At 43.4% G+C, this 27,941-nt stretch overlaps 1 protein-coding gene across 2 annotated transcripts in view; it reads right to left on the bottom strand.

The window, feature by feature from the left end:
• Positions 1-27,941, bottom strand: part of bach2b (BTB and CNC homology 1, basic leucine zipper transcription factor 2b) — a 92,386-nt gene that overhangs the window by 59,008 nt on the left and 5,437 nt on the right. Inside the window, exon 2 of one of the 2 annotated variants that reach the window (XM_034150473.1) lies at positions 14,698-14,757. Coding sequence is in view for 1 of the 2 variants with exons in the window: in XM_034150472.1 (XP_034006363.1) it covers positions 14,261-14,299 (39 nt within the window). In the remaining variant the exon portion in view is untranslated. Of the gene's footprint in view, positions 1-14,260; positions 14,395-14,697; positions 14,758-27,941 lie in introns of those variants that run through there. The other variant, XM_034150472.1, reaches the window with a different exon arrangement.

Below are 27,941 nucleotides of genomic sequence, written 5' to 3'. Positions count from 1 at the left end.
AACTTCATTTTGTAACCAACCTCCTGCATCCTTTTACAGTGAGCAAATGAAAGCTATACAAATCATCAGGTGTCAGTAAAACCTTAACCTTCCTCGAGGAAGACCACTCCATCAGCCAATCAATGGCCTCCACAGAGCCTCAGTGATTTATTTCACTGTCCAATAAAAACGCTGCACGCAGAGAAGTGAAGTGGAGAAGGGGAGTCCGTCAATGTCACAAACCACTAAGACGCTATCGTATTTAACCGCTCTTCGACCTGCTCTCCTGCGCTCTGTTTACCAACAGGTACCCCCCCCCCCAACAATTCTCAGAGGCTGAAGAGACCCATCAATGAGTTCCTGTCTCCCCGGGGGGCCACTGTTTACTCAGCACAGGGCGAATACAATGGTGTTGCTGGGCCTCTGCGCCTCATATTGATGTCACACTGCTCATCTCCGCATTATCCCTGCTATTGATTAGTCTGATCTCAGCCTGCAGCGCCGGGCAGCAACAACAACACAGCCCTTTCTCTGCGCTCTTTTCCAGTCTCATCCCCTTGACTCCCACACAGTCGGAGAGAAACGGAGCCCATTTTTCCCAGCCTCCTCCCTGCACCATGGTTTATCGATCAGAGCGGGTCAATACTGCTGAGATTCTAAAGTCCTGAAGTGGGAGATCATTAGGAAGACGCAGTATGGTGTTCACAAAGCAGCTGCACACACACTCAGTTACTGGAAGAAGAGAAGGAGAAACATGTTGCTCTAAAACAGCCTCTGCATTTACTCAACTTGTGTCAGATGTAAAGTGTTAGAGATGTATTGTTGTGCACACTTTGAAGATGCTGTCTAATCATGATAGCAGAAAACACATTTCTCAGAGAGAACGCTCAGCTGTGACCTGTGAGAAGCTGTTCAGTGGAAAATGTGAATCACCCACTGTAACGCTTCAACCCAAAATACATTTGTGGAAATGTAGGCTGGGCCCACCACCCCTCATTGTTTCCACACAGGAAAATGTGAAGGGGTTTAACATTCATAAAATCCAACTGTATCACATCCCTGCCTGCAGGAGATCTGAGTTGGAGTGGGCAGAGCAGCTTTTTGATCTAATGCTTGATGAGTCACATGGCATTTAGCTAAAGCAAATCATGTCAATGCTCCACACTGTAAAACATGTTCAATTTTTCAAATGTAGATTTTGACATTCTTGTTTATGACAATTTATGACTTATTTCTATCAGTTTTAATAATCATCAAGTCATTCTGAGATCTGTGTGACAGGGCAGGAATTACAAGAGGTCAGGTGATCACAGTTCATAACAAGCCTGCAGTTTATCCAGATGAATAAAAAAACACATCCTCTTGCTCCCAGCAATTAGTGACATCAATGTTATTAGAATATCAAATAAAATATGAAATGAATAACAATGACATTTCAAACAATGTGAAATAGGATGTCATTCACATTGCTCACGTCATAACCGCTCATACGCACATTTAAATGATCTCACCACATGTTGACCTTAAATCACAAATTCTCTGAACATAAACTGGCAATGTTTTGTAGCCACATTTTGAGCCAGCCACCATAATCCCAAAAAACAACCATCGATAACAAACTAACTAATTCTGAAGAGCTGACAGAAATCATTTCCACTTATTGCGTCTTAGTATCCACTACATTAATTGATCATCATATTTACCAGTCACTTTACAAATGTAGACTAGATCTCAAATAAGCAAATGAAATGTGATGCAATGTTTTCACAGTATATGTAATCCCAGCATTCAATTTAATTTAGCTTCAACATTAGAATGATACTTATTATAATGCATTATTTATAGTAATCCTGAAATATAGCTATAATGAGAGTCAGGATAGAGCACCCTGTCTGTGGCTGCGTCCTGCAGGGGGGGGGGGGGGCAGCAGGGCCACCTCTTGCTGTGTGACAGGAGCCATGTGCCCGGCTCCTGGGGCCCCGCTGGCCCTCTGCCTAGACCCTGTCACTCATGCTGTTGCCCTTCAGCCTCTCTCTGACATCAGCGGGTCGATGCCCGGCTCAGCCTGGCTAGAGTTTCACATCCAGGTGTAGTAGCAGGATATCTGTCCTCTGATGTCTCACGAGTCACAGTATCTCCCGGGGCTAAATATACCCCCTCCTGTGTCCGCCTATGCATGTGCAGAGGGAAGCCCGCGGAGGGCCGGCGGGGCTTTACCACCACTTTATTGATGATGGAAAAACAAACGAGAGCCATCAGGAGACAACAAACTGTGCGCCAGTGCGCCTGTCACGCTGACGGCTCAGAGAAGTCTCTCTTTCAGATCATGCCTTCATTCAGCGGCAGTTTGATGTGTAAAATGGCAGCGTGTGATCAGATGTACTCCACGCACACACAGGGTTGCCTTGTCTCCTTAAATATACTCTGAGTTAATTATTCACAGCCCTGAGGGTCTGCAGTCTGCCTGCGTAAGGATCTGTCTTTCCTGATTTGATCTCTCTAGATTTCGTTATTCTGGGCACGGAGACAGCGATAGGCACGTCATTAGATCTTTGCTTTTGGTTTCGAGGAAGGGAGGGGAGGAAGGGGTCACAGAGCAGTTAAACCGACCGAGCTGAGGTGAGCGAGTGTGAATGTCAGGTGAGGGGCCGGCCTCTCTCTGGAAACAGATGTCAAACAGGAACTTGTGTGTTTAACGTCTCCTCTGCAACAAGCTTCCTGGAGACACAATCTGCCTCAAACTGCTGCCTCATACTTTACCTCGGTCAGCCTGTGACCTACTTTCTGCTGGGAGGAGGGGAGTCAAAACAACAAGTGCAAAATCAAAAGGAGCACTCACTGACTGGTTGATTTGGAAAGAGGGCTTTGCAGAATGTCCTGAGGGAGTGTTAGGACAGCGTCTGTCTGTTTGAGCTGCTTCTCGCCCAAGGGCAACAACACAGGCCAAGCTCAAATGTCATTCCAAGGAAATAGTGGGGAACATACTTTGGAAGATCTTCAGACACTACAAAAACACGGTCACAGCCAACAGTAGTAACTTCTCAATAAAGAGCAGCACCATGAATGCAGAGACAAAGAAAAGGGCGTACCTGAACAAACAGAAACTGCATGGCACAACCAATCACACTGCTAGACTGACAGGGGAGCTTTTACACAAATAAATAAAGCATACTTCTATGAGACATATACATCTCATTTATCAAAGTACTAACAAACATTTGGTTTTAAAGATTGACTCAAACTTGAATTGATTGAAATTCTTTACTACAGCTGAAAACCAACAACATATTATTTCTAACACTGTGCTTTCTTTGCCTCTCCCTATCATCCTCCAGAGGTATATGAACAGATACACCTGTAAAAAGCTGCTTTAGGATCCAGATGTACTCCCAAAACCAACCAATGATTTCCTGCTCCATGATTTTAACCGAAATGTCACTTAATCTGTAGACTTTGTAATATATCTATTTTATTTTTCATTAGAAGAATAAATGACTTCTCTGTGCACAGATCCAGAGTCTGCTGTGCTGAATTCAGATGAAGCTCATTGACATTTCCCAGTGTAATTGACATGCAGGGAGTATCACTGACAAGACGGCCAGGATCCCCACAGAGTCATGGATTATTGTTCTCTCCTCAGATCAGTGGTCCGAGAGAGAGACTGAGACGGCTCTCAATCATCACACCGTCTCCCATGATGCTGTGCAGGCTGAGGACTCTCACAAGATCACACAGTGAAGCTGTACCTATACATGTTTAGACATTCTATGAAGGCCTTGACTGAAAAAGCACAATAAACACACTCAAAATCTGCTTAAATCTGCTTATAGCTATGTGTGATTATAGTTATAAACCATTATGAATATTCATAATCCTGAATATCAACAATCAAAGCTGTGGCAAGGATTATAAAGTATGGTAACTTCCATATTCCAATATGTTTACAATACCATTTAATGTATCATTTTTATATAATACATTATAAGACATGCATTATAGACTTGCAAGTGACCAGTAATTATGAAGTCTTTTTAAGTGCAATATACAGTATGTTCTTGTAAATAATCATAATGACTACTTCTGAGTGCTTATAATTATATATCAACACAAGTCAATTATGTGAGAGCCTTGATTTGATGGAAGGCAGAAGACTTCTCTAGACTCAAGGAAGGGCTGCAGCCAGTCAGTGTCCAAAGACTGAAGTCTGATAGCACAACAACAAATCACACAATCAATTACATTCTAATTCTTATTCATTTCTGAAAGGGCAGTGAGTAACACTGATGACCGTTTGTGCTCTGTGCTGCCCAGCTTTAATCACATTCCCACTGGCATTTGTTTGTATTACTCATCATGAGATTATGACCTCAACATTGGAGCTAGAGGCTGAGCAACAGGGTGACGGGGGTCAGGGGGGGAGTTGGATTGGTGGGGGAAAACGCCTTCCAATGAGAAGCCAGGAAGTGGAGTGCCTGTCAATAAGGGGATGAGAGGGGAGGGCCGAGCAAAGGAGGAGCATTCGGATAGGTTTAAGAACAAAACAGAGGGAAGTGGGAGGGGGGGGGGGGGGGGGTCAGACGGGCCTGGTGGAAGTGGCTGAGTAAGGCAGGGTTCACCGAGTTCAGCTAGTAAATAAGTGACTGGCTGCTCTGAGTGCATTCCAAGGCTCCACCTCACCCCCCCGCCCAGCCTCTTCTCGGGGGGATTCCTCGGCTTTCTGGGGCAGCTCCGCTCGGCGTGTCAACATTTCCAGACCCCGCTGCCAGCAGAGAAGGGCGGACGCTGGCTACGTGGCTCATTCACTTCAGAGGGGAAGGTCCACAGAGGGGAAGGTCCACATACTGCCCGCCCCCCGTCCCCTTAACAAAAACATCCTGAGGGTCCCAGTCAATCGGCTCGCCACGGAAGATGAGCCGGCTCCAGCAGAAACCTCACACACTGCTGGAAAATACTGACTTTCACACTCAGTCATGTAACGCACAAAAACATTCCTCACAGCCAAACATGGCTGTCAGAATGCAGATTATACACCCTGAAGCAGCGCAGAGTCGCCCTGGCACCATCTGCCTCGGCTTTTGCTAATCACCTCAGCCAGATGGGCGAGCAGATCTTTAGGAAGCTTGTTTTCCTGCTCAATAACAATGTGCCATGTCAGGCCACAGCACCCAAATTGGTAATGCTTTTTTATCTGAAATGGAAAAATGTTTTTCCCCTCAAAGCCTTCAAGCAGTCCTAGGTGGGAGGCTGTAAGATTGTCGAGCGTTTCACGTATGAGAATTGATACCGCAGACAAAATACCAGAGGGAAATGTGTGTGAAGGGCAAACGGGTAATATCACTGTGGAACAGGGAGAGAAATATCCTGCAATCGGTTTGGCTAGGTTAATGACGCACAGTTTAACAATTCAATGAGCATTCTGATTCAGCAGCACTTTCTCTGAAATTGGAGTCTCAGCACATCTGCTCTATATGAAGTCTTCATCTTATTTGTGTTTTTTGCCACATCAGGAAAAAATACTTTAGCTCTGCGGTGCAAATCATTTCATCACTGATGAAAGTCGGAATTGACTTTCTACACTGCTGCGGTGTGCATGAGTCAATTCAATTCATATTTATTTTGTATTTGATTGCCTCTGCATCAAACTAGACAAGGTGAGAATTTGAAGACATTTTATGTTTTCATAGTGTCAGGCTTGCAGGTTTCAGACTGTTTATTTGAGATTTTAAATCTCAGCTCGCGGCGGGGTTGTTTTTGCGTCCCTGCGTGGAGACGGGCTATAGGTCAAACATTCCTGAGCCCAGGCCTGAAATCCTGAGAACAGCGCCTGAAGTAAACTCGCTCCGAGACAATGCCGAGAGGTTGAAGGTGAGGAGAGTGGGGCCTTTGCAGCTACTAATATATTCCAAGGAGATTTCTAAAGTGCTCAGCCGCCAATTGCCACACATAATGGTTCCCATGGAGATGGGAATTCGGATCCGGGGCTGCGATACAGACATGAACGAGCAGAACAATAACTCCAACTTCCACCGCGTTACAGAAAATGTTTCAGCCCGCTCCTTTTTCCGTTCTGTGTCAGAAGGTAAGTAAATGCTGAATTACAGAAAAGAAAATCCGCTTTTGTCCGTGTTCCGTTTCCATCTCTGCTGTTCCCATGGTCCATGGATACAGCCCCAAACTTCCTAAAGCCTTTTTTTGCCAGGGGCATCCTTTCAGCCTACAGTCCTGACAACACCGAAGGAATTTGCATGCATCAATAGTCGTGAGGAAAACAACATCCTTAACAGAACCCACAAGCCTGGACAGCCACGTCCCTTCAGAGGGGTCATTTCAACTTCAGCAAATGGAAAATGATTGGGGAATTTATATTACTGATTCAACACAGCCATTAATAGTCTCATATGAGCTTTAAATGCATAGTCAATTAACATTAAACTCAACAAGACACAACTTAGTACCAGAGCAACAGAACAAAGGGAAGGAACCAATCCCACACAGAGAGTGTGTGTGTAACACTGAGGGAACCATAGGTAATCTCTGAGTGCTTTACTGTCAGTAGTCATAGCTTTAGCAACCACCAACCAGTTATACCTTGCTTGGTTAAAGGCTCTGTGAAATCACTGTTGACAGCTGGGGGGGATATTCCACTTACGTATATATCACATCAAATACTGGAAGGGCAATACATGTAGTCAAGGCAAGGTGTTAGACTATAACACTATATATCAATCATTATGAAAAGATCCCTCCTACTTCAAGTATGGCACAAATGATGATATACAGTCATAGAGATGCAGTCTTTGCCCCAATCTCTCATGGACAGGCCTGTGTTAGAGCATTTGAATGGAGGTCTGGAAGAAATACCATTAAAGTGATTTTGCTTATCATGGTTAGTACAACTCAGCGTGTTGTATAATGACTTCCTTGACTCTAGAGGAGCTTTCAGTCAACTCTTCCCCCTGATAATGTAATGGTAAAAAGTAGTCAGATTGTGTAGAAGTCTATGAGAAAATGACTTTACTTCTCACTTTAATTATGACCTTGGAAAACATTTTCCTTATGAATTCGTAGTCTCATTTGCTAGTTTCAAGTTTTACCACTGCCGGGTAATACCCAATAAACGCTGCATTAAACTTCACTGGATAACTCAGCTGACACATTAGACACTTTCCCAGAACACAATAGGGATATATTGTACAGTAATGAGACATAAATCATCAAAGATGGTTTTTTGTATTGTTAAAATGGAGCATCTACCTCCCATCCCCCCATGAACACACATAGCAGCATGTCGCGTATAGTTTCCAGAGACAAAGTCACACATGCACAGACGGAGGATATACAGCCTCCTGACAGCTCGTACAGGAGTGGGAAGAAAGCCTATAATGGAATTTAAAAAACACTTGTGAAGGGCTCATTAATGTTGCCCTGTGTGTTGGTCATTAACTCTCCTCTTCTGTGACCTTCACCGCTCAAGGTGGGTGTCACTGCAGTGTGCAGCCCTGTTTCCAACATGCTATAGAAAGAACCCACAAAGACACTGATTTATGTCCTGTAATAGTGTTGCCATGTAGTCTAGAAACATTATTATCCATTGAAAGCATGGAATTGAAGGGCAACTGAAATGTTGACTTTAGTTAAATGTATAATGTCAACATATTTCACATAACTGTATTAGGTTAGTTGAAAGCAATAATATTCAGTTGAAATGGGTTAAACTTAATATTATTGCTTTCAACTAACCTAATTAAAGTCAACGTTTCAGTTATTTCAGTTATCCTCTAAAACATTTGAATCCCACATCTGCCATGTATAATAAAATAAACGGTGCCTGTTCCTGCAAAACTAACAATGGCGTCACCCAAGCAGGAACTCATGGGGCCCCACTGCTGGCTCCCAGCCAACGAGACAACACAGAACCTGATAGTAGCATTCTATTCCGGCCCAACTCCAAAATTAGCTCCGATTCAATTATTGATGGTAGATAGGCGTGCTTTCTCTCTCTATCTTTAGCTGCACAACAAGACCAAGAGTCTATGGCCACGCTAGCATCTCTGTAATTACACACAGTTGAGCTTTGAGCCTCTATAAATAATGTATGCATGCTCATGATGATCATTTCACCTAATGATGGCGCTCGAGGAAAGTCAAGGGCACCCCAATAATAATAACAAATCATTACTGCAAAATATTTAGTCATACAGTACGGTGTCAAAACACCGCCTAATTCTATGTTAACACAACAGGAATGCTTCATTTACTTTTAGTTCAAGCTTTATTATTGATTTTTTAGGTATGCCATCGAACTACATTAAATGGTGTTTGGAGAAAGTCAGAATCAAAAACTATTTTAGTTTGAAGGAAAAATCTTGAAACCCAATTACTTTTTTTCCTTGGTTTTCAACTGTTATAATGAGCTTCCACACTCAATCAATAAGTATTTTGATTATTCACTAATAATGATTTTATCAACATTTGTAGACAAAGGTATCATATTATAGATTGAATGATTGAATAATCATATTATTCATTAAATGAGCAGTTGCAGCCCTTACAGTTACTGAGGAGTCAGGTCACAAAACATCTATTCTCTACGATATGGAACATGTGATGCACATGTCACCCACAGCAGACTGTCACCTCTGTGAAGCATAACTGTCTTAATTCAACCACTCACACTGTATCACTTCGATGCTAAATACAAGACTGACATGCTAAATCCAGACCTCCCTGCAGAGCATTCACCCAAAACATGCATCTGAGAGAGGAGCGAGTCCAGCATGAAGACAGCAAAACGACTTCAAACAGCATTCATGAGACGGAATCAAACTGATTCAGTCTGATCATGCACATTACAGGTCAAACTGGGGGTGAAACTTGCCTCCTTTCAGTGTTTTTTATTCGCCTGTGGTGGGTTTGTCTACTAAAAAGTCTCCTCTTGTCCGAAGTGTGACAGTGGTCCTGGGACGAGCTGGCAGGCTCAACACCCCTCCCCCCACTGGCAAGACCAGCAGTGTATTAAAATAAATCTGTGCACACGTCCCACCCCAACATGCTCACTAGACATGACCTTATACAAGGCTAGCACCAGTCTGCTGGCCTGGGAGCAGATTTTAGCTCCCCTGCTGCCCATGGCCCCACCGCCTCATTTACTCTGCAGCCCCCTCCACCTTCAGCTCCCCCCCCCCCCCTGTGTTTCTGTGTACATGATCTCACATGACTCGACAAAATCCCGGGCCTGGAGCAGGGCTGTCCGGAGCTTGTTCCCCAGAGCGGAAAGAAGATTGACTTTGTGTTGAGGACCTGAAGCTCTGCCCTGGACTTGGCTCAAATTGCCCCACTTGTCAGGCCTGATGGATTTGGCTAAAAATAAAAGCAAAATGAGGCCCTTGACAGGCGGATTAATGAACTCAGCGGAGCTCCTTCTGCTAACAGAGCTGCCATACTGTGCAGTGTCTCCGGGTCCCGGTGCCTGAAAAAAAAGCATGGCGTGCCTGGCCCTGAGAGCGCTGTGTTCCACAAACAAAACATCCCCTTTATATGTGCGGTGGGGGAGATTCGGAGAAGGAGTAGAACAAATGCAAGATGAGCCAAGAGTGTGGGAATTCCAGCGCTCCCCCCTGAGTTACCCAGCCCAACACACATTCCCCCGCCAAAGACATAGCAGCGGAAAAATCTGAGCAAAACAGCAGCAGCAGCAGCAGACTGGACAAGATGATTGTAACTCAACCAAAACAAATACAGCAGCAGCCTGTGGCTTTTACTTTCAGGAGAATACATCTCAAATATGTGTATCAGTGTGAATATGTGTCCAGTTTTAATACAATGCACCATTTGAGGCTGATGCATCTACAATGTTGTTGCATGCTCACAATAAAGTCTTGAATCTCAACAAATGGCACTTTGCAAGCCTCTATTATAACGGTATAACATTTGACAACTTTTTATTCAGTACATGCAATCTTATACATTTTAATCCTTGGCATGTCATTTACAGAATATGACACCCAAAAACAAACATCACACAATTATTTGTTCCTGTTTGTTTCAGAGATAACAGCCTGCGCTGCACTTTTCCTCACTCTTACCTCTTGGGGGGGAAAGAACATTTGTATTATCTGAAGGGTGAGGCGGTTGCTCTTAGCTCTGTAACCATAGAAACTAAAGAAAACAAACACCTACATTCCTTGTGAAAAGTCTGAACTTCGTTAAAAGTCTCTCTTTGCAATTTGAATGAGCAACACAAATAAGTGTTTTTGCACACACTTTCCTAAAGCAACCACCCAACATTCACAGTGAGTTAACACAGCATGGCCAGGTGTGTGCAGATAAGAGAATACAATGGGTTTGACCTTCTTTCTAAAGCTCTTTCCTGGGGGGTACATCTCAATGCAACACCCTGAATGCCTTTCTGAAAGGCTCTAAAGTGTTATCCTGATTCATCACAGCTTCACCACGATGACGGCTGGCCTTTCACCTCGCCTTCACAGGAAGGTACACACACTTTTGCCTTTGATGCGTTTCTGAGGACACATTGCATGAACAATTGTTCCTGTTTCTGCCACTGGATGTGTAGTATGTCAATTGTAATTTGTGTCATTTCTATTTGATCTTTAATACCTTATGCATGCTTCTTTCTTAATATTAAGCTATTTGTGTCTCTTAACTTGCTGTAACAAACTAAATTCCCCCTTTGTTCTGTCATCCAGAATGTCCTCACAGGACACTATATATTATACATGTACTTCCTATTCTATAAATGCATGGACCATCAATTGTTTACAGTGACCCGGGTGCAAGGCTCCTTTAAATATGCTTTAGTGTTCGCCATATGTCTTCACGGGTGTTCCAGACTGCCATCTGGATCCCATCAGAGACCACAAATCCAGATGTAGTGAAAGCGCTGGGTAGCAGCGCACGCCGCCCAGCCTAATGAATGGGGAGAGCAGAAGAGCACATTTCCAACCCCTGCAACAGGTCAGTGGCAGGCGTGGGCTTCACTCCCCTCACACACACATCAAACAGACGGAGCATGAATTGTCGGGGAAAAGACCCGCCTCACCTCGCCTCCCACGCTACCTCAGTGTCCTGAAATATCCCTCCTCTCCAACAAAAGCACAAAAGGGCAAGACGTGATACGTGATACAGCAGAGTTAAAAATAGACTCTCCACTGACGGATAAGGCAGTGTTTCGTGACCTGTGAGCAGCTCCTGGTTTACACGCTGAGGAGCTCCTACGACTCAGCTCATTGGACACAACAACAACAAGGATATGCATTTTCTGCACCACTTAAAGGTATACGGATCAGGAAGCCTCCTTCTATTGGGATTGGATGAGGCCTGGAACTTGAGAACAGAGGGAATCAAACATTCTCACGAGCGTCAAAGCAGAGAAGGCCCTGTTTAGGGGATTCAAAGGGTCTCATGGTATGTGAAGCAGAAATGATCTGCCTGAGAAGCCCACCTTTTCAGAGGAAGGATATTTCTTTTGTGTTGATGTCACCACACATGGCATGCTCCACAGAGGGTTGTCAACACATGACATCATGCAGGACAAATCCATGAGAGAAACTGCAAGCTTTCTCAACTGCGGTTTGCTTTACATCAAACACAGCAGAGGAAATAAAGGAATTAGGGACCAATGGGTTCAGAGGATCAGACATGGGAAGGTGTTAACAACAAGTGTAACTCTTGATTTGAAGCGTATAATAATGTCTTCTTTCAATTACTTTTATTTTAAAACTTTATTTCCCTTTCTTTTAAACGCAGGACAAATGTGACTCAATGACTTTGTTACTATAGCAGCATCTCTACATACAGAATTGATTGATTCAAAGACATTCCAGGAGTATAAAGGGAATAATTTCTCCCACTCTGTGTCAGACGTGCATGCAACATGCCTCAGAGTGACAGGAACAATGGCCTCTTTCACTGCCTGCGCCAGGCTGGGGATGGGGAGGTGCATCATGGGAAGCAGACAGGCTCGTACAGTTGAGCGCAGATACTTCAGAGAGACCTTGCACAAACCCCGGCAACAAGCAGTGGCACTTAAACCCTCAGATATGGGCCATGTGTGAGCCGCGCTTTGTAACACTGAGGGCAGGTTCACAGACCCTAACAAGTCCTCACTTTATGCAAGAAAAAGGAAGTATGACTAGTGTGATGGGGTGTTTCTCTTGTTTCTGATGTATAAGCACTTATTGGAAGCATGGACTGCTTTCATATTTGTATGTATTGCTCACAAACTCACAAAGAAACTGAAAAGAAATTGCAAAGGTAGCATCTGAAAATAATATTTCCTAGTTCTTTAGAAAAGGGGACCTGCAGACATTTAACCTAAGTCAAAGTCTCTGGGAACATCCTGGAATAAATAAGGATTCATTCTTCTACACTATGGAATATGCAAGTCTGTATTTTAGTACGATCTATCTATTTTAGTACGATCTATCTATCTATCTATCTATCTATCTTAAACTGGATTTTGGATTTCTATCCAGTTACAGTTTGGCTCCTATTTCTCCAGTCTTTGCCAGACATTGTTTAAATTACCAGAAAAGATTCAGTAGGCCTGACAAGGAACAGGAAGCAGGAAGTCATTCAGGATTTTGGCTTCCTGTTTTTGACATTTCATACACCCCTAGGTAGAATAGTTAAGAAATATGAAACAACTTAAAGGGACAGCATTTGAAGGCAATATGTTCTAATAGGTCTTAATGTGTGACCTTAGTATGTGATGGACTGGCCTTTAAGAATACATTGAAGTAATATAATCACATATATTATGTAAGTGTAACAAACTAGCTGTGATGCATAATCAGGTTTGTATCGCAAATATATCGTAGTTTTACCGGTTAATTGACGAATGTGTCATGTGAAACAACGCGTTCTGAATATCATGTCAGTCAGTGTGTTTAGCGAGTTCATTGTAAATAAGATTTGTTTATGTTTAATGCAAGTTATTAGACGTTGATGACACTATGCAGCCACACTGAAATGATGTGGTTGTGTTTCTGTACAAAAAACTGAAACATTGACTTTAATTAAATGTATTATGTTATAAATAAAACTTCATATTATTGCTTGTAACTAAACCAATACAGTTATGTGAAATCTGTTGAAATAATACATTGAACTAAAGTCCACGTTTCAGATTTTTCAGATTATTTACAGAACGAACAAATTATAATTTCAAATGTTAAACTCATGGAAGTCCCTTTTGTGTCCAAGTGCAACAACAACATTGTAGGCCAAACCATTTGAACAACTAAAAGCAATGATATAGATGTTGATCTTTCAGCAGAGGTGGATTAAGATGTTGGTTGTACTTTCAGATATGTTACAGAGAGAGGTCATGGACTCGTGGCGGCAGAGGAAGAGCGTCCACGCCGAGCCGCTCTCACACTCAGCGACACACAGACTCAGCGACACTCAGATGCCAGCCTCCACGTGGTCCGGGCTAAGCACTCTGACAACCTGAACTCTTACTACAGCAGCTTACACTCCACTACATACGCTAAGCCACTATGAGACTAACAGCTCCGCACAAAGAACGCCTTTGTGTTTGCTAGCAGACTCTTATAACTGCAGGGATAAAACCTCTGACTTTACACACGAGAAGGCAGCCATAAAGATCTGTGAGCAGCCTGTCACCCCAGAGTTATAGTTTCTCCTTTTTACAAGCACATACTAATTGTAAATCTTACTAGGATATACTACTAGAGGGAGAGGGTAAAATAAAAGGGTGAGTTTGAATGGTTATGAGGCTTGTTAAAGGTTTACGTTAGCATTGCATAAACGCACTTGGATCCATTATTATTGTATTTTAAGTCAACTAAAGGCGCTATTGTAGCACCTGCAAAGGAAGTCAGAGAAGGAAGCTTAATTTCCTTTTCAACATTTAGATATACATGGAAATGAGCATATTTGTATTTGTTCTTAACAGCGTGGTTTTATCTTTGTGTTTGAGAGCACACAGTAATGCTATTATCTTGATATTGGCTTTAAAGGCCTTCAAAGTTCCTTTTTTGATTTCTAGTATTGTTTTGCTACAGAACAGAAAGGAATGAATTCAGTTACAAGAAAACTCAATATCTTACTGCTGAAGGTAGAATCAAAACAATCAGACAACAGCACGATCTGAATTTCTGTTTGTGTGCATCACCATGACAAATGTGTTCTCCGGCTTCACACAGTCTAACCACAACAGGAAAAAATAAAAGACAGCCTTCCTGCCAACACAAAATAAAGTTTTGACATTAAGAAACAAAGTATTGTAGCTACTCACAGACTTGTCCTTCATCTCCTGATGGTGATTAGTGATCATTTATCCACGAGCAGCGCAGCGTCACACTGACTCATCCACATCACCATCAGTCACAGAAACAAGGTCAGGTGCATGATTGGCAGGTCGGCGTTGCGGGCGGGGGGGGGGGGGGGCGTCCCTGCAGAGTCGAGACAGACCGTCCACAGTCACACACGCAACCTCACAGGAAAGCTTACACACACCACAGTCCATTCATACACACATGAACCGACTACACATTTTGTCTCTTTTGACCGACTATTATAAATATTCGAATTGTCCACTTTTGTATAAACTGGATAAACTGTTTATGTATGAGGACGTTGTGTTGTGAAGTATTCTCAAAGGTGCTTAAAACAAATTCACTGCCTTTGAATTCAGATTCAAACAAATGTCAGCACAAATGTAATGAAACTTACCGTGATAACTGAACATCAATGGGAACACTTTTGCTGTCAGTTGGTTGTTTCAGGAATGTTCTAGAATCAAAAGAAAAGAAAAAAGGGAAGATTCATTTACTAATAATATGAAATAAACAGAATCTGATTTGAAAGTGTTGCTGTTCTTGTTCTTATTAAACTACTCTAACACATGTCAGGAACAAACACTTCATTCATGTTTTAAATACAAAAAAAGGTACATGAATATTTTTTTTAAATGATATCAGGGAGCACATTTTTAAATCCACATTTTCTTTTCCTTTAATTTCCACAAACATCTACATCTGCTGCTGAAACATGTAGTCTGTTTCCAATCCAACCAACACAAGATTGAATTGGATTCATTTGGTCTTATTGTAGTTATCTGCACCTTTCTGTCTTATTCCAGCATTTATTCATGAAACAATGAAACAAGTTAAAGACTAAATCTGCTGAGTCCCTTCAGATCAGTGTCTCAGTGTCTCTGTGTCTCTGTGTCTCTGTGTCTGTGTGTCTGTGTGTCTGTGTCTCCGTGTCTGTCTCTGTGTCTCTGTGTGTCTGTGTCTGTGTGTCTGTGTCTCTGTGTCTATGTGTGTCTGTGTCTCTGTGTCTCTGACTCTGTGTGTGTCTGTGTCTCTGTGTCTCTGACTCTGTGTGTGTCTGTGTTTCTGTCTCTGTGTGTGTCTGTGTCTCTGTGTCTCTGTGTCTCTGACTCTGTGTGTGTCTGTGTCTCTGTGTCTCTGACTCTGTGTGTGTCTGTGTCTCTGTGTCTCTGACTCTGTGTGTGTCTGTGTTTCTGTCTCTGTGTGTGTCTGTGTGTCTGTGTCTCTGTGTCTCTGTGTCTGTGTCTCCGTGTCTGTCTCTGTGTCTCTGTGTGTCTGTGTCTGTGTGTCTGTGTCTCTGTGTCTGTCTCTGTGTCTCTGTGTGTCTGTGTCTGTGTCTCTGTGTCTGTGTCTCTGACTCTGTGTGTGTCTGTGTGTCTGTGTCTGTGTGTCTATGTCTCCGTGTCTGTCTCTGTGTGTCTGTGTCTCTGTGTCTGTCTCTGTGTGTCTGTGTCTGTGTCTCTGTGTCTCTGTGTCTCTGTGTGTCGGTGTCTCTGTGTGTCTGTGTGTCTGTGTCTCTGTGTCTGTGTCTCTGTGTCTCAGTGTGTCTGTGTGTCTGTGTCTGTCTCTGTGTCTCTGTGTCTCTGTGTCTGTCTCTGTGTCTGTGTCTCTGTGTCTGTCTCTGTGTCTCTGTGTCTGTGTCTCTGTGTCTCTGTGTCTGTGTCTCTGACTCTGTGTGTGTCTGTGTGTCTGTGTCTGTGTGTCTATGTCTCCGTGTCTGTCTCTGTGTGTCTGTGTCTCTGTGTGTCTGTGTCTCTGTGTCTGTCTCTGTGTGTCTGTGTCTGTGTCTCTGTGTCTCTGTCTCTGTGTCTCTGTGTGTCTGTGTCTCTGTGTGTCTGTGTCTCTGTGTCTGTGTCTCTGTGTCTCAGTGTGTCTGTGTGTCTGTGTCTGTGTCTGTGTCTCTGTGTCTCTGTGTCTGTCTCTGTGTCTGTGTCTCTGTGTGTCTGTGTCTGTCTCTGTGTCTCTGTGTCTCTGTGTCTCTGTGTGTCTGTGTGTCTGTGTCTCCGTGTCTGTCTCTGTGTCTCTGTGTGTTTGTGTCTCTGTGTCTCTGTGTGTCTGTGTCTGTCTCTGTGTCTCTGTGTGTCTGTGTCTCTGTGTGTCTGTGTCTGTCTCTGTGTCTCTGTGTCTCTGTGTCTCTGTGTCTCTGTGTCTCTGTGTGTCTGTGTCTCTGTGTGTCTGTGTCTCCGTGTCTGTCTCTGTGTCTTGTGTGTCTGTGTCTCTGTGTCTGTGTCTCTGTGTCTCCGTGTCTGTCTCTGTGTCTCTGTGTCTCTGTGTCTCTGTGTGTCTGTGTGTCTGTGTCTCTGTGTCTCTGTGTGTCTGTGTCTCCGTGTCTGTCTCTGTGTCTCTGTGTCTGTGTCTCTGTGTCTGTGTCTGTGTCTCTGACTCTGTGTGTGTCTGTGTGTCTGTGTCTGTGTGTCTATGTCTCCGTGTCTGTCTCTGTGTGTCTGTGTCTCTGTGTGTCTGTGTCTCTGTGTCTGTCTCTGTGTGTCTGTGTCTGTGTCTCTGTGTCTCTGTGTCTGTGTCTCTGTGTGTCTGTGTGTCTGTGTGTCTGTGTCTCTGTGTGTCTGTGTGTCTGTGTGTCTGTGTCTGTCTCTGTGTCTCTGTGTCTGTGTCTCTGTGTCTCTGTGTCTGTGTCTCTGACTCTGTGTGTGTCTGTGTGTCTGTGTCTGTGTGTCTATGTCTCTGTGTCTGTGTGTGTCTGTGTCTCCGTGTCTGTGTCTCTGTGTCTCTGACTCTGTGTGTGTCTGTGTTTCTGTCTCTGTGTGTGTCTGTGTGTCTGTGTCTCTGTGTCTCTGTGTCTGTGTCTCCGTGTCTGTCTCTGTGTCTCTGTGTGTCTGTGTCTGTGTGTCTGTGTCTCTGTGTCTGTCTCTGTGTCTCTGTGTGTCTGTGTCTGTGTCTCTGTGTCTGTGTCTCTGACTCTGTGTGTGTCTGTGTGTCTGTGTCTGTGTGTCTATGTCTCCGTGTCTGTCTCTGTGTGTCTGTGTCTCTGTGTCTGTCTCTGTGTGTCTGTGTCTGTGTCTCTGTGTCTCTGTGTCTCTGTGTGTCGGTGTCTCTGTGTGTCTGTGTGTCTGTGTCTCTGTGTCTGTGTCTCTGTGTCTCAGTGTGTCTGTGTGTCTGTGTCTGTCTCTGTGTCTCTGTGTCTCTGTGTCTGTCTCTGTGTCTGTGTCTCTGTGTCTGTCTCTGTGTCTCTGTGTCTGTGTCTCTGTGTCTCTGTGTCTGTGTCTCTGACTCTGTGTGTGTCTGTGTGTCTGTGTCTGTGTGTCTATGTCTCCGTGTCTGTCTCTGTGTGTCTGTGTCTCTGTGTGTCTGTGTCTCTGTGTCTGTCTCTGTGTGTCTGTGTCTGTGTCTCTGTGTCTCTGTCTCTGTGTCTCTGTGTGTCTGTGTCTCTGTGTGTCTGTGTCTCTGTGTCTGTGTCTCTGTGTCTCAGTGTGTCTGTGTGTCTGTGTCTGTGTCTGTGTCTCTGTGTCTCTGTGTCTGTCTCTGTGTCTGTGTCTCTGTGTGTCTGTGTCTGTCTCTGTGTCTCTGTGTCTCTGTGTCTCTGTGTGTCTGTGTGTCTGTGTCTCCGTGTCTGTCTCTGTGTCTCTGTGTGTTTGTGTCTCTGTGTCTCTGTGTGTCTGTGTCTGTCTCTGTGTCTCTGTGTGTCTGTGTCTCTGTGTGTCTGTGTCTGTCTCTGTGTCTCTGTGTCTCTGTGTCTCTGTGTCTCTGTGTGTCTGTGTCTCTGTGTGTCTGTGTCTCCGTGTCTGTCTCTGTGTCTTTGTGTGTCTGTGTCTCTGTGTCTGTGTCTCTGTGTCTCCGTGTCTGTCTCTGTGTCTCTGTGTCTCTGTGTCTCTGTGTGTCTGTGTGTCTGTGTCTCTGTGTCTCTGTGTGTCTGTGTCTCCGTGTCTGTCTCTGTGTCTCTGTGTCTGTGTCTCTGTGTCTGTGTCTGTGTCTCTGACTCTGTGTGTGTCTGTGTGTCTGTGTCTGTGTGTCTATGTCTCTGTGTCTGTCTCTGTGTGTCTGTGTCTCTGTGTGTCTGTGTCTCTGTGTCTGTCTCTGTGTGTCTGTGTCTGTGTCTCTGTGTCTCTGTGTCTGTGTCTCTGTGTGTCTGTGTCTCTGTGTGTCTGTGTCTCTGTGTGTCTGTGTGTCTGTGTGTCTGTGTCTGTCTCTGTGTCTCTGTGTCTGTGTCTCTGTGTCTCTGTGTCTGTGTCTCTGACTCTGTGTGTGTCTGTGTGTCTGTGTCTGTGTGTCTATGTCTCTGTGTCTGTCTCTGTGTGTCTGTGTCTCTGTGTGTCTGTGTCTCTGTGTCTGTCTCTGTGTGTCTGTGTCTGTGTATCTGTGTCTCTGTCTCTGTGTCTCTGTGTGTCTGTGTCTCTGTGTGTCTGTGTCTCTGTGTCTGTGTCTCTGTGTCTCAGTGTGTCTGTGTGTCTGTGTCTGTCTCTGTGTCTCTGTGTCTCTGTGTCTGTCTCTGTGTCTGTGTCTCTGTGTGTCTGTGTCTGTCTCTGTGTCTCTGTGTCTCTGTGTCTCTGTGTCTCTGTGTGTCTGTGTGTCTGTGTCTCCGTGTCTGTCTCTGTGTCTCTGTGTGTTTGTGTCTCTGTGTGTCTGTGTCTCTGTGTGTCTGTGTCTGTCTCTGTGTCTCTGTGTGTCTGTGTCTCTGTGTGTCTGTGTCTGTCTCTGTGTCTCTGTGTCTCTGTGTCTCTGTGTCTCTGTGTCTCTGTGTCTCTGTGTCTCTGTGTGTCTGTGTCTCTGTGTGTCTGTGTCTCCGTGTCTGTCTCTGTGTCTTTGTGTGTCTGTGTCTCTGTGTCTGTGTCTCTGTGTCTCCGTGTCTGTCTCTGTGTCTCTGTGTCTCTGTGTGTCTCTGTGTGTCTGTGTCTCTGTGTCTCTGTGTGTCTGTGTCTCTGTGTGTCTGTGTCTCCGTGTCTGTCTCTGTGTCTTTGTGTGTCTGTGTCTCTGTGTCTGTGTCTCTGTGTCTCTGTGTCTGTCTCTGTGTCTCTGTGTCTCTGTGTCTCTGTGTGTCTGTGTGTCTGTGTCTCTGTGTCTCTGTGTGTCTGTGTCTCCGTGTCTGTGTCTCTGTGTCTGTGTCTCTGTGTCTGTGTCTGTGTCTCTGACTCTGTGTGTGTCTGTGTGTCTGTGTCTGTGTGTCTATGTCTCCGTGTCTGTCTCTGTGTGTCTGTGTCTCTGTGTGTCTGTGTCTCTGTGTCTGTCTCTGTGTCTCTGTGTCTGTGTCTCTGTGTGTCTGTGTCTCTGTGTGTCTGTGTCTCTGTGTGTCTGTGTGTCTGTGTCTCTGTGTATGTGTCTCTGTGTCTCAGTGTGTCTGTGTGTCTGTGTCTGTCTCTGTGTCTCTGTGTCTCTGTGTCTGTCTCTGTGTCTGTGTCTCTGTGTGTCTGTGTGTCTGTGTGTCTGTGTGTCTGTGTCTCTCTGTGTCTGTGTCTCTGTGTGTCTGTGTCTCCGTGTCTGTCTCTGTGTCTCTGTGTGTCTGTGTCTCTGTGTGTCTGTGTCTCCGTGTCTGTCTCTGTGTCTTTGTGTGTCTGTGTCTCTGTGTCTGTGTCTCTGTGTCTCCGTGTCTGTCTCTGTGTGTCTCTGTGTGTCTGTGTGTCTGTGTCTCTGTGTCTCTGTGTCTCTGTGTGTCTGTGTCTCTGTGTGTCTGTGTCTCTGTGTCTCCGTGTCTGTGTCTCTGTGTCTGTGTCTCTGTGTGTCTGTGTCTCCGTGTCTGTCTCTGTGTGTCTGTGTCTCTGTGTCTCCGTGTCTGTGTCTCTGTGTGTCTGTGTCTCTGTGTCTCTGTGTCTCCGTGTCTGTGTCTCTGTGTGTCTGTGTCTCCGTGTCTGTCTCTGTGTCTTTGTGTGTCTGTGTCTCTGTGTCTGTGTCTCTGTGTCTCCGTGTCTGTCTCTGTGTCTCTGTGTCTCTGTGTGTCTGTGTGTCTGTGTCTCTGTGTCTCTGTGTCTCTGTGTGTCTGTGTCTCTGTGTGTCTGTGTCTCTGTGTCTCTGTGTCTCTGTGTCTCTGTGTGTCTGTGTCTCTGTGTCTCCGTGTCTGTGTCTCTGTGTCTGTGTCTCTGTGTCTCTGTGTCTCCGTGTCTGTCTCTGTGTCTCTGTGTCTCTGTGTGTCTGTGTGTCTGTCTCTGTGTCTGTGTCTCCGTGTCTGTCTCTGTGTCTCTGTGTGTCTGTCTCTGTGTCTGTGTCTCCGTGTCTGTCTCTGTGTCTGTGTCTCCGTGTCTGTCTCTGTGTCTCTGTGTGTGTGTGATATCATGATGCTAATATCAGCCTGCTGATGAATTCACGAAGGCAGCAGAGTATGAGCCTGTTTGTGTCCCTGAGAAGATGACAGTTGTCTCAAAGCGCAGTGTAAAGGTTCCTCTTGTGTCCTCCTGAAGGGATGTATACATCTGTGTTCAAACAGACATCAGAATGAGACTGAGCAGCACTCTCTGAGTATGATGAGAACCAATCTGCTTCCTCCCCTCCAGACACAATCCCTGAGTGAGATGAAAGCGAAGCTGTGTTACTGTAATCCATCTATATGTCCGCTTCCCACTTCCTCTCAGGCAGCCATGACTATTGATCCCCCCTCTCACTCTCCCCCCCCTCTGTGTGCCTTTGTTTCTCCATCTTTATGCTTCTCTGCCTTTTATAGGAGAACTCTATAGCTGGACTTTAATATGTGCCACACTTGATACAAGAGAGAGGAAATCATGCTCCTGTCAGTTACTCTGTGTTCATATCTGAAGACTTCATTGGTACTGACCGACTACTCAGCATTTAGCATGAAGCATGTTTCTCAGATTGATTTATAGTTTCATCAATAAGTCCGTCTATAATTGTATAAAATAAACTGTTTTCCTTCAACTAACTGGTGTTCAGGCAAAATGGTATGTACTGTACACTACAATGCATATCCAACAAAATAAATAATTAAATAATAATAATAATAATGCATCACATTTTTTATTAGAGCGCTTTTGCAGGTGCTCAAAGCGCTTTACAATTACACATATTAGACATGTAAGAGTCATTACTGTGGACATTACCCACAGGAGCAAATTCGGGTGAAGTGTCTTGACCAAGGACACAACGGCCTGACGCAGTGGCGGCCGAGGCGGGTTTCGAACTGGAGTTCACCAACGCCATCTGATGATCAACGCTCTAACCCACTGCGCCAAAATCGCCCCAATATATATATAGTCATGACTGTGAACTTCATTCTTGATCTTATTTGTAGGTGTCAAAAGACCAAAGATATATCAATCTCTTAAATTATTCATAAAAAAATGCCTCAGTTCATTGTATTTCATTGTATTTGTATACTGTATCAAAACCACATTTTAAAAAGTACAAATTATCTTACACAATTTAAAAAGATCTCGCAGCAATCGCACACTTCATACTGAGATCCCTTCTACTCAAACCTGCGGAAAAAAGATAATAATGCCTCTTGAGTATTTTGTTTTTGTTTTTAAAGGGAAAAATATATAGGAACTTAATTACATTGTATTATTAATGTTCTTTCTTTGGTCTTTAACAATTAAATAGCTGCATCTAAACCCCAAGTTGTGGGAGAAACAATGAGTGTAAGAACTTGTTCAGTTAGTTCGGGGTGTGGTACATTAGAACAAATAAGTGTATTTCCTTCAAAGCAAGGTATCAAAAACAAAACAATATTGATTTCATCACATGTCAAACTGAACCTGTCCTGGACCCTGATTGGCTGAATATACCCGCTCCTCTGAGGTAGTCACTCAAATGTGTCTCAAAAGAAATGTCAAGGTTACAAAATACAGAACAAGTTTGACCCAACAGGCTTAAAGTGAGAGGACATTCAAACACACACACTCTTGAAAGGGGGTGTATACAATTGCTTCAAAACTGCTTGACTGCAAGGAACAAATTAAGTCTAAGACAAAAACATATCTATAAAATATTCTTTAAAAATGACATCTTTGACACTCAAACAGAATGGTAACAGTCCCAGTTTTGTTTCTCACGCTCGGCTGACTCAGGTCTCTCACAGGATCAACAGTGGAGCGCCCACCATGTTGACCTTTCACCATCTGTCCTCGATGACACCACGGTCATGCTTCAGGTACACAAACACAGTGTGATGATGACTGCAGCCTGGGGGGGGGGGGTAGGTGAACTCCCACTTAACTGACCCTCACACTCTCTGTTCCCTGTGCTGCTATCAGTGGATTTGGGTCATTAGGGTTCTTACTCCCTGACTCACTCAGCAGCATTCAAACTGTCTTCACCTTTATAACCCCACTTTGTGCGAGAATGACAAACTGCTGGCTATCAAATGTCACCATCTGTCATCTTACACACATCAAATGGGTTATTCCCTCCAGTTACTCTCAAATACATTCTAAATGATGACTAGGGATTACAATTATGGCATTTTCGATTTCAATGCTAATTGTTCAGATTTAATATGTATTGTTTTATTTGTATAATGCATTGTTATAATTTGTTGTGATTTTTCTGTAGCGCATGATTTACGTCTGGTGCAATCTTCTGCTGTTAGATAAAACTCACCTAATATTGTGTAGGTCCCCCTTTTGCGGCCAAGACAGCCCTGACCCGTCGGGGCATGGACTCCACTAACAGATCTCAGCTGTTTACATCTCAATCCTCTGGTTAGCAGTTTGCTGCCTTTGCAGTATTCATATTTCATTCTGTTCAGGCTTCCACCATAAACGGATGTAAACTGAAGTAAGGCAGAAGTTAGTTTCTCAGCTAATGGAGCATGCTCTTTGGATTGCATGTAGGAAAACATGTATGGAAATGTTACATTTTATGTTTGTTTTTTCTGTTTTAAACTTGTGTTAGTGGGATTAACCAATCCCATTTTTCTTTTCATATTCTATCTGCGACGGTCTGAAATATCAAACATTTTTACACAGTCAAACTAAAGGCAGTGATGTCATAAATATAAGCTGCTTAATACATAATGGAAGTTGGTACAAGCAACCCCTAATGTGTTCATAGGAACATTATTAAGTCAAATGTTACATTCTCATTGACTTTAATTAAATGTATTATGTCAAAAAGATTTCTCATAACTGTATTTGGTGAGTTGAAAGCAATAATATTACGTTTAAATAAAAAATGTTAAGTTCAACTTAATATTACTGCTTTCAACTCACCAAATACAGTTATGTGAAGTCTGTTAATAATACACTTAAATAAAGTCAACGTTTGAGTTCAGTCAGTGTTGATGCACCTCACTGAGGACCAGTTTCTTTGGTTCCACGCAGGTCTGATTGGCTCTGTTCCCTCTGTGCTCCAACCCTGTCTGCTGTCAACATGAGCGGATCGTAATGTTTTTACAGGCTCATTCTTTTTCATTTACAGGATGAAATCAGGATAAACCTGGCTGACGGGTATCCCTGCACAGATTACTCCCCCACAAGAAGGGCTGTATACGTGGATTCAACCCAATGCTGAGACTTTCATGTTTTCCATTCCACATCTGTGTGCAACAAATGGAAAACCCATCAGGGTGAACGTCATGCTCTCAGTTTTTAATGCGTTCATTTCACAGCTTTTTTTTGCTGTAGAATTAATGTTCCTTTTTCTTGCTCCCTTTGCTCTGCCATGATTATGAGAAGAAAAAAACCTCCATAAGGAGAAGTATGAGGCTCAGCGGGGCGTTGGAGAGACAGGATCTGCACCTATGGCCGCCTGCTGAGAGACGGCAGGAAGCCACCGGCGGCAGATCCTGCTGATCTGGTTGGAGGCTGACTGTTTTACAGTGCAGCGCGGGGGCTCGGGCAGGAAGTGGGCACTTCCACGCCCACAACCTCCACCCTCCCCTCCCACCACTATCAACCCCCTCCAAACCACCTGTGCTGGTCTCACAGGATGTCCCCCCTACCCTCTTCTCCTCCCTCACACTCACTCCTGTACAGCTGCACTTTTTCACCAAACCGCACGTTAAACACTCTCTGTTGTTTCACACTCCACTGCTTCAACACCGCCAATGAAGATATGACTGGGTTTACTGTAAACTGCCTCAAAATGCAGGTTGGCAACCATCAAAATATAGAACAAATTATATTTAATTCTCTTTTATGATATCAAAAAATGTGAATACACTGAAAAACTGAAACATTGAGTTTAATTAAATGTATGATGTCAACAAATGTCACATAACAATTAGTTTTCACTTTTCCTTTAAACATGAATTTAAATTTTGTTTGAGTTTGTCCTTAAATGCTTTACATTATGTCTTAATTCAAAGCTATTGTGGTGATGAACTTAAAATGAGCCTGTTGCCTGGCTACAGTCAAACACGATGCCCTTTCATAGACGTCGTCTCCCAACTCCGATTCCATTCGTTTTACCGGCTACATCTCCAGAAATACTGCCAATGCCCCCATTGGCTTAAAGTCACTAGTAAACTTCAAACACTCTTCACTTGCCTGATGGCCATGTACTTGAACTAGTGTAGCAAAGTAGCTGATCCTTAGAAACGCGATGCGAGAGATAGAGTGAGACGTGAAATTGTCCCTGTGTCGGTGACCATTCCCTTCAGCTTTCTCATGAAATTATACTTTAAAATTCTCTTTGACCAATTGTTTAAAAAAAAATTGATTCTGTAGTAACTTACGAAATGTCATGTAAGAGCTGAGTAAATGTATTAACAACACTTCTCTGTTTATTTAAACGGTGTCTATTGATTTGAAAGCTGAACTCTTTCAAACTGCAATATCGATATCAAATCAACACTTGCATTGTATCAGGGTTTAGGGGCAGACATCTACCACCAGGGTTGACTGAATAAACAGGTTTTCCAAAACCTGTTCATGATTGATGTTCTCCTCATGTTAGTGATCTTGCAGCGATAATGCTGTTCATGAACCAAGAGCTGTCTCATGGTTATCTCCTGTGTGAGCTGACAGAGCAAACAGCCTCACAGTGTTGCATATTGAGTGATCAATAGTTCTTCCCTGCACTTTGTTTCCCGACCTCTGAGGAGCACGTCTATTATTTTCTATTTATACAGCGTTGTTGTTCCGCAGATGTCAGAGCTCTGCTAACATGCTCTCAGACACAATGGGAGTGTTTTGTTCTCGCAGGGTATCTCTGATGTGCAGAGCAGTACAAATAAATCCATCCTGCAGGGAGGAATGCTGACCTCTGTCACAGGGTCACCTCCAAGTTGACGGCCATCACTGAGCGGCTCTGGCGGATGGACAATCCCCCGCCTCACTAAAACAATGATCTCACCAGAACCAGGAATCCGCTGATTGTTTGAAATACCTTCCACTACGCTCCAATGAGACACTTATTTTTCCCATCGACCCGAAAGACGTAGAGAGAGGCGGGGGAAACTAAACGACCTTGGCAGAAAACATCCAGCCCCCGAGCAAAAAGGGAAGTTCACTTGGCTTTCTTACAACTAATAGTTCAAACTACACAAAGTGACTATGATGCCATTGTAACTCAGTAAGACTAATCGGAAAACACAGAGGATTACTTTTGCCATTCAGTGAGGAATCTGATATTTATGGTGAAGAAGAGAAGAGTGACATGTGCAAAACAATATGTTCCTGTGTATATGTATGGCGGATTCAAAATTGAGGTCATAAAAAATTCAAAACAGCGTACCGTTTGGTGTTCTTGTTTATACATACTGATATTCTGAACAAACTGTGCTGTTGTATTAGCTGTAAAATGTCTTTACTGTAGGGTATTGTTATTATTTGTAAAGCACTTTGGCTCGACCAAAAATCGTTTATAAATGTGCTATATAAATACAACTTGATTTGATTTGATTTGATACGCACGTAACATAAAGTAATATGGATTTGTCCTAGAAAACATATAGGACCAAACTTTGTCAATGCCACTAATTGAATGTCAGATTTGTGATCTTGATCTGAAGACATGTGTTTAAGGCTGCACATAAATCAATATTTTGTCAAAATAAATTTTTTTTACTAGTTGTTCCTGCCTACAAACAGTATTCAACATATATCATTTAATGGGAAACTAAATCTCAAATTGTGATAAATAAATTGCATCAGGGAAAGTACCAAAAGATGATGTTACCCAGCCAAAATAAAAACATGGGAATAAACCTGAATCAAACTTGACTTTTATCAACAATAATAAATGTGAAAGACTTTTAAAGAATTGCCATTAAATAAAAGGCACAGTTTTCAACTCCTGTTCTGCAATCAATCATATTTTATTTGTACAGCTTAATATCGTAAAATATGTTTAGCGGGCTTTACAGACAGCATTCAGCATCTGTCTGAAACCACAAACACTCAGTTATTTTACAGCACTTAACATGTTCCTCAGCAGCAGTCCAACAGTGGTGACTGTCACTCTCACACACGGTCACCACGGACACAACAGGGAGGGTTGCATCGACACTGTTCAGTGTGCACCTCGATGTCAGTGAACAGAACAAAAGGGTGTCACAGAAGGAAATGACCTCAAACTTCAGAGGAGGAAACACACAGCATTCTTCTGCCTGAGCAGGACGGGGGGGCTTTCACTTGAATTCAACCGTCATTTACACACATATATTTACATTTATATTTAGAAACAGTAATGTTGGTGACCAACACCTCATACCTTCAGTCAGGCATGGTGTATTTACGGATGTGCTGAGCATGTGGGGTGTCAATGGGCTAACAATGTCTCTTATTCAGTCTCAGCAGGGAGTCTTTCTCTCGGTCACCTGCAGTGGGACAGCAGATCTCTCAATGTGTTGTTTTTGGACGTCTACTACACTAATGTGAACTTTGAGCTCTATGTGCAGGATTGTTCACACTAAGTGGTGGAGGGAATTTCATGTTATAGCTTGTACCGTTTTTATTTTCTTATTTTTATCCTACAGAATAAATAGAAACAGAATAAAAATAAGAAATGCCTTTTTTTGTATACTTATTTATTTTTGTCTTTGTGCTGCTGCAACATCTGGATTTCCTCTCTGGGGATCAACAAAGGCATGTCTTCTCTTTTCTAATATATCTACTTTTACCTAGCTCTCACTTTGATGTGAAGATTTAATCATAAAGCAAATTGTTTGTTATACTAATTGTTTCTTACATATATATGTACATAAATCCAAATATCAGTGATTTGTTGTATTTTTTTTGTATTAAGCAAAACGAGTTAATTTGTATTGCTTCATTAGAAAATAAAATGACCCTTTATCTATTGGTAATGTTAATGAAGAAAGTTTCAACGTTTTTTCTTGACCTTAGAAACAGCTGTTGATCCCCCCTTCAGGTCCATTTATGGCGCATTTCCACTGCAGGGCCTCGCACGGCTTAGTACGGTATAGTTAGGCCTCGGTAGGCCAGGCTCACTTTATGCTGCGTTTCCATTACAGTTTAGTAGCTGGGGCAGTAACTATAGTAACGCAGTGTAGGCGGAGCCGTGACGTCATCTTCAATGAGAACCACAAAACCAACATCAGCCGTTAGCTGTTAGCACTCAGAGCTCACAGCTCCTCATATCTGTTCAGAAACTAGACAAAAGTTAAACAAGTACAAACCACAGACTGTCTGTGTCATGGTGAATACAGTCGCTGCTTTATTTATGTCTGTATAGGCCGTTGTTGTGAGTGTGGACGGTCGGAGCATATACTGCGTTAGCTTAGCCAATCTCCATTTAGAAAACACGCATTTTAAAAGGTTTTTCGCCTGCCGTCTG

This window comes from Trematomus bernacchii, unplaced genomic scaffold (assembly GCF_902827165.1).
Source record: "Trematomus bernacchii unplaced genomic scaffold, fTreBer1.1, whole genome shotgun sequence".
Classification (NCBI taxonomy): Eukaryota; Metazoa; Chordata; class Actinopteri; order Perciformes; family Nototheniidae; genus Trematomus; species Trematomus bernacchii.
The sequence above is the reverse complement of the archived record's forward strand: the minus strand, read 5'-3'. Positions and strand labels throughout refer to the sequence as shown.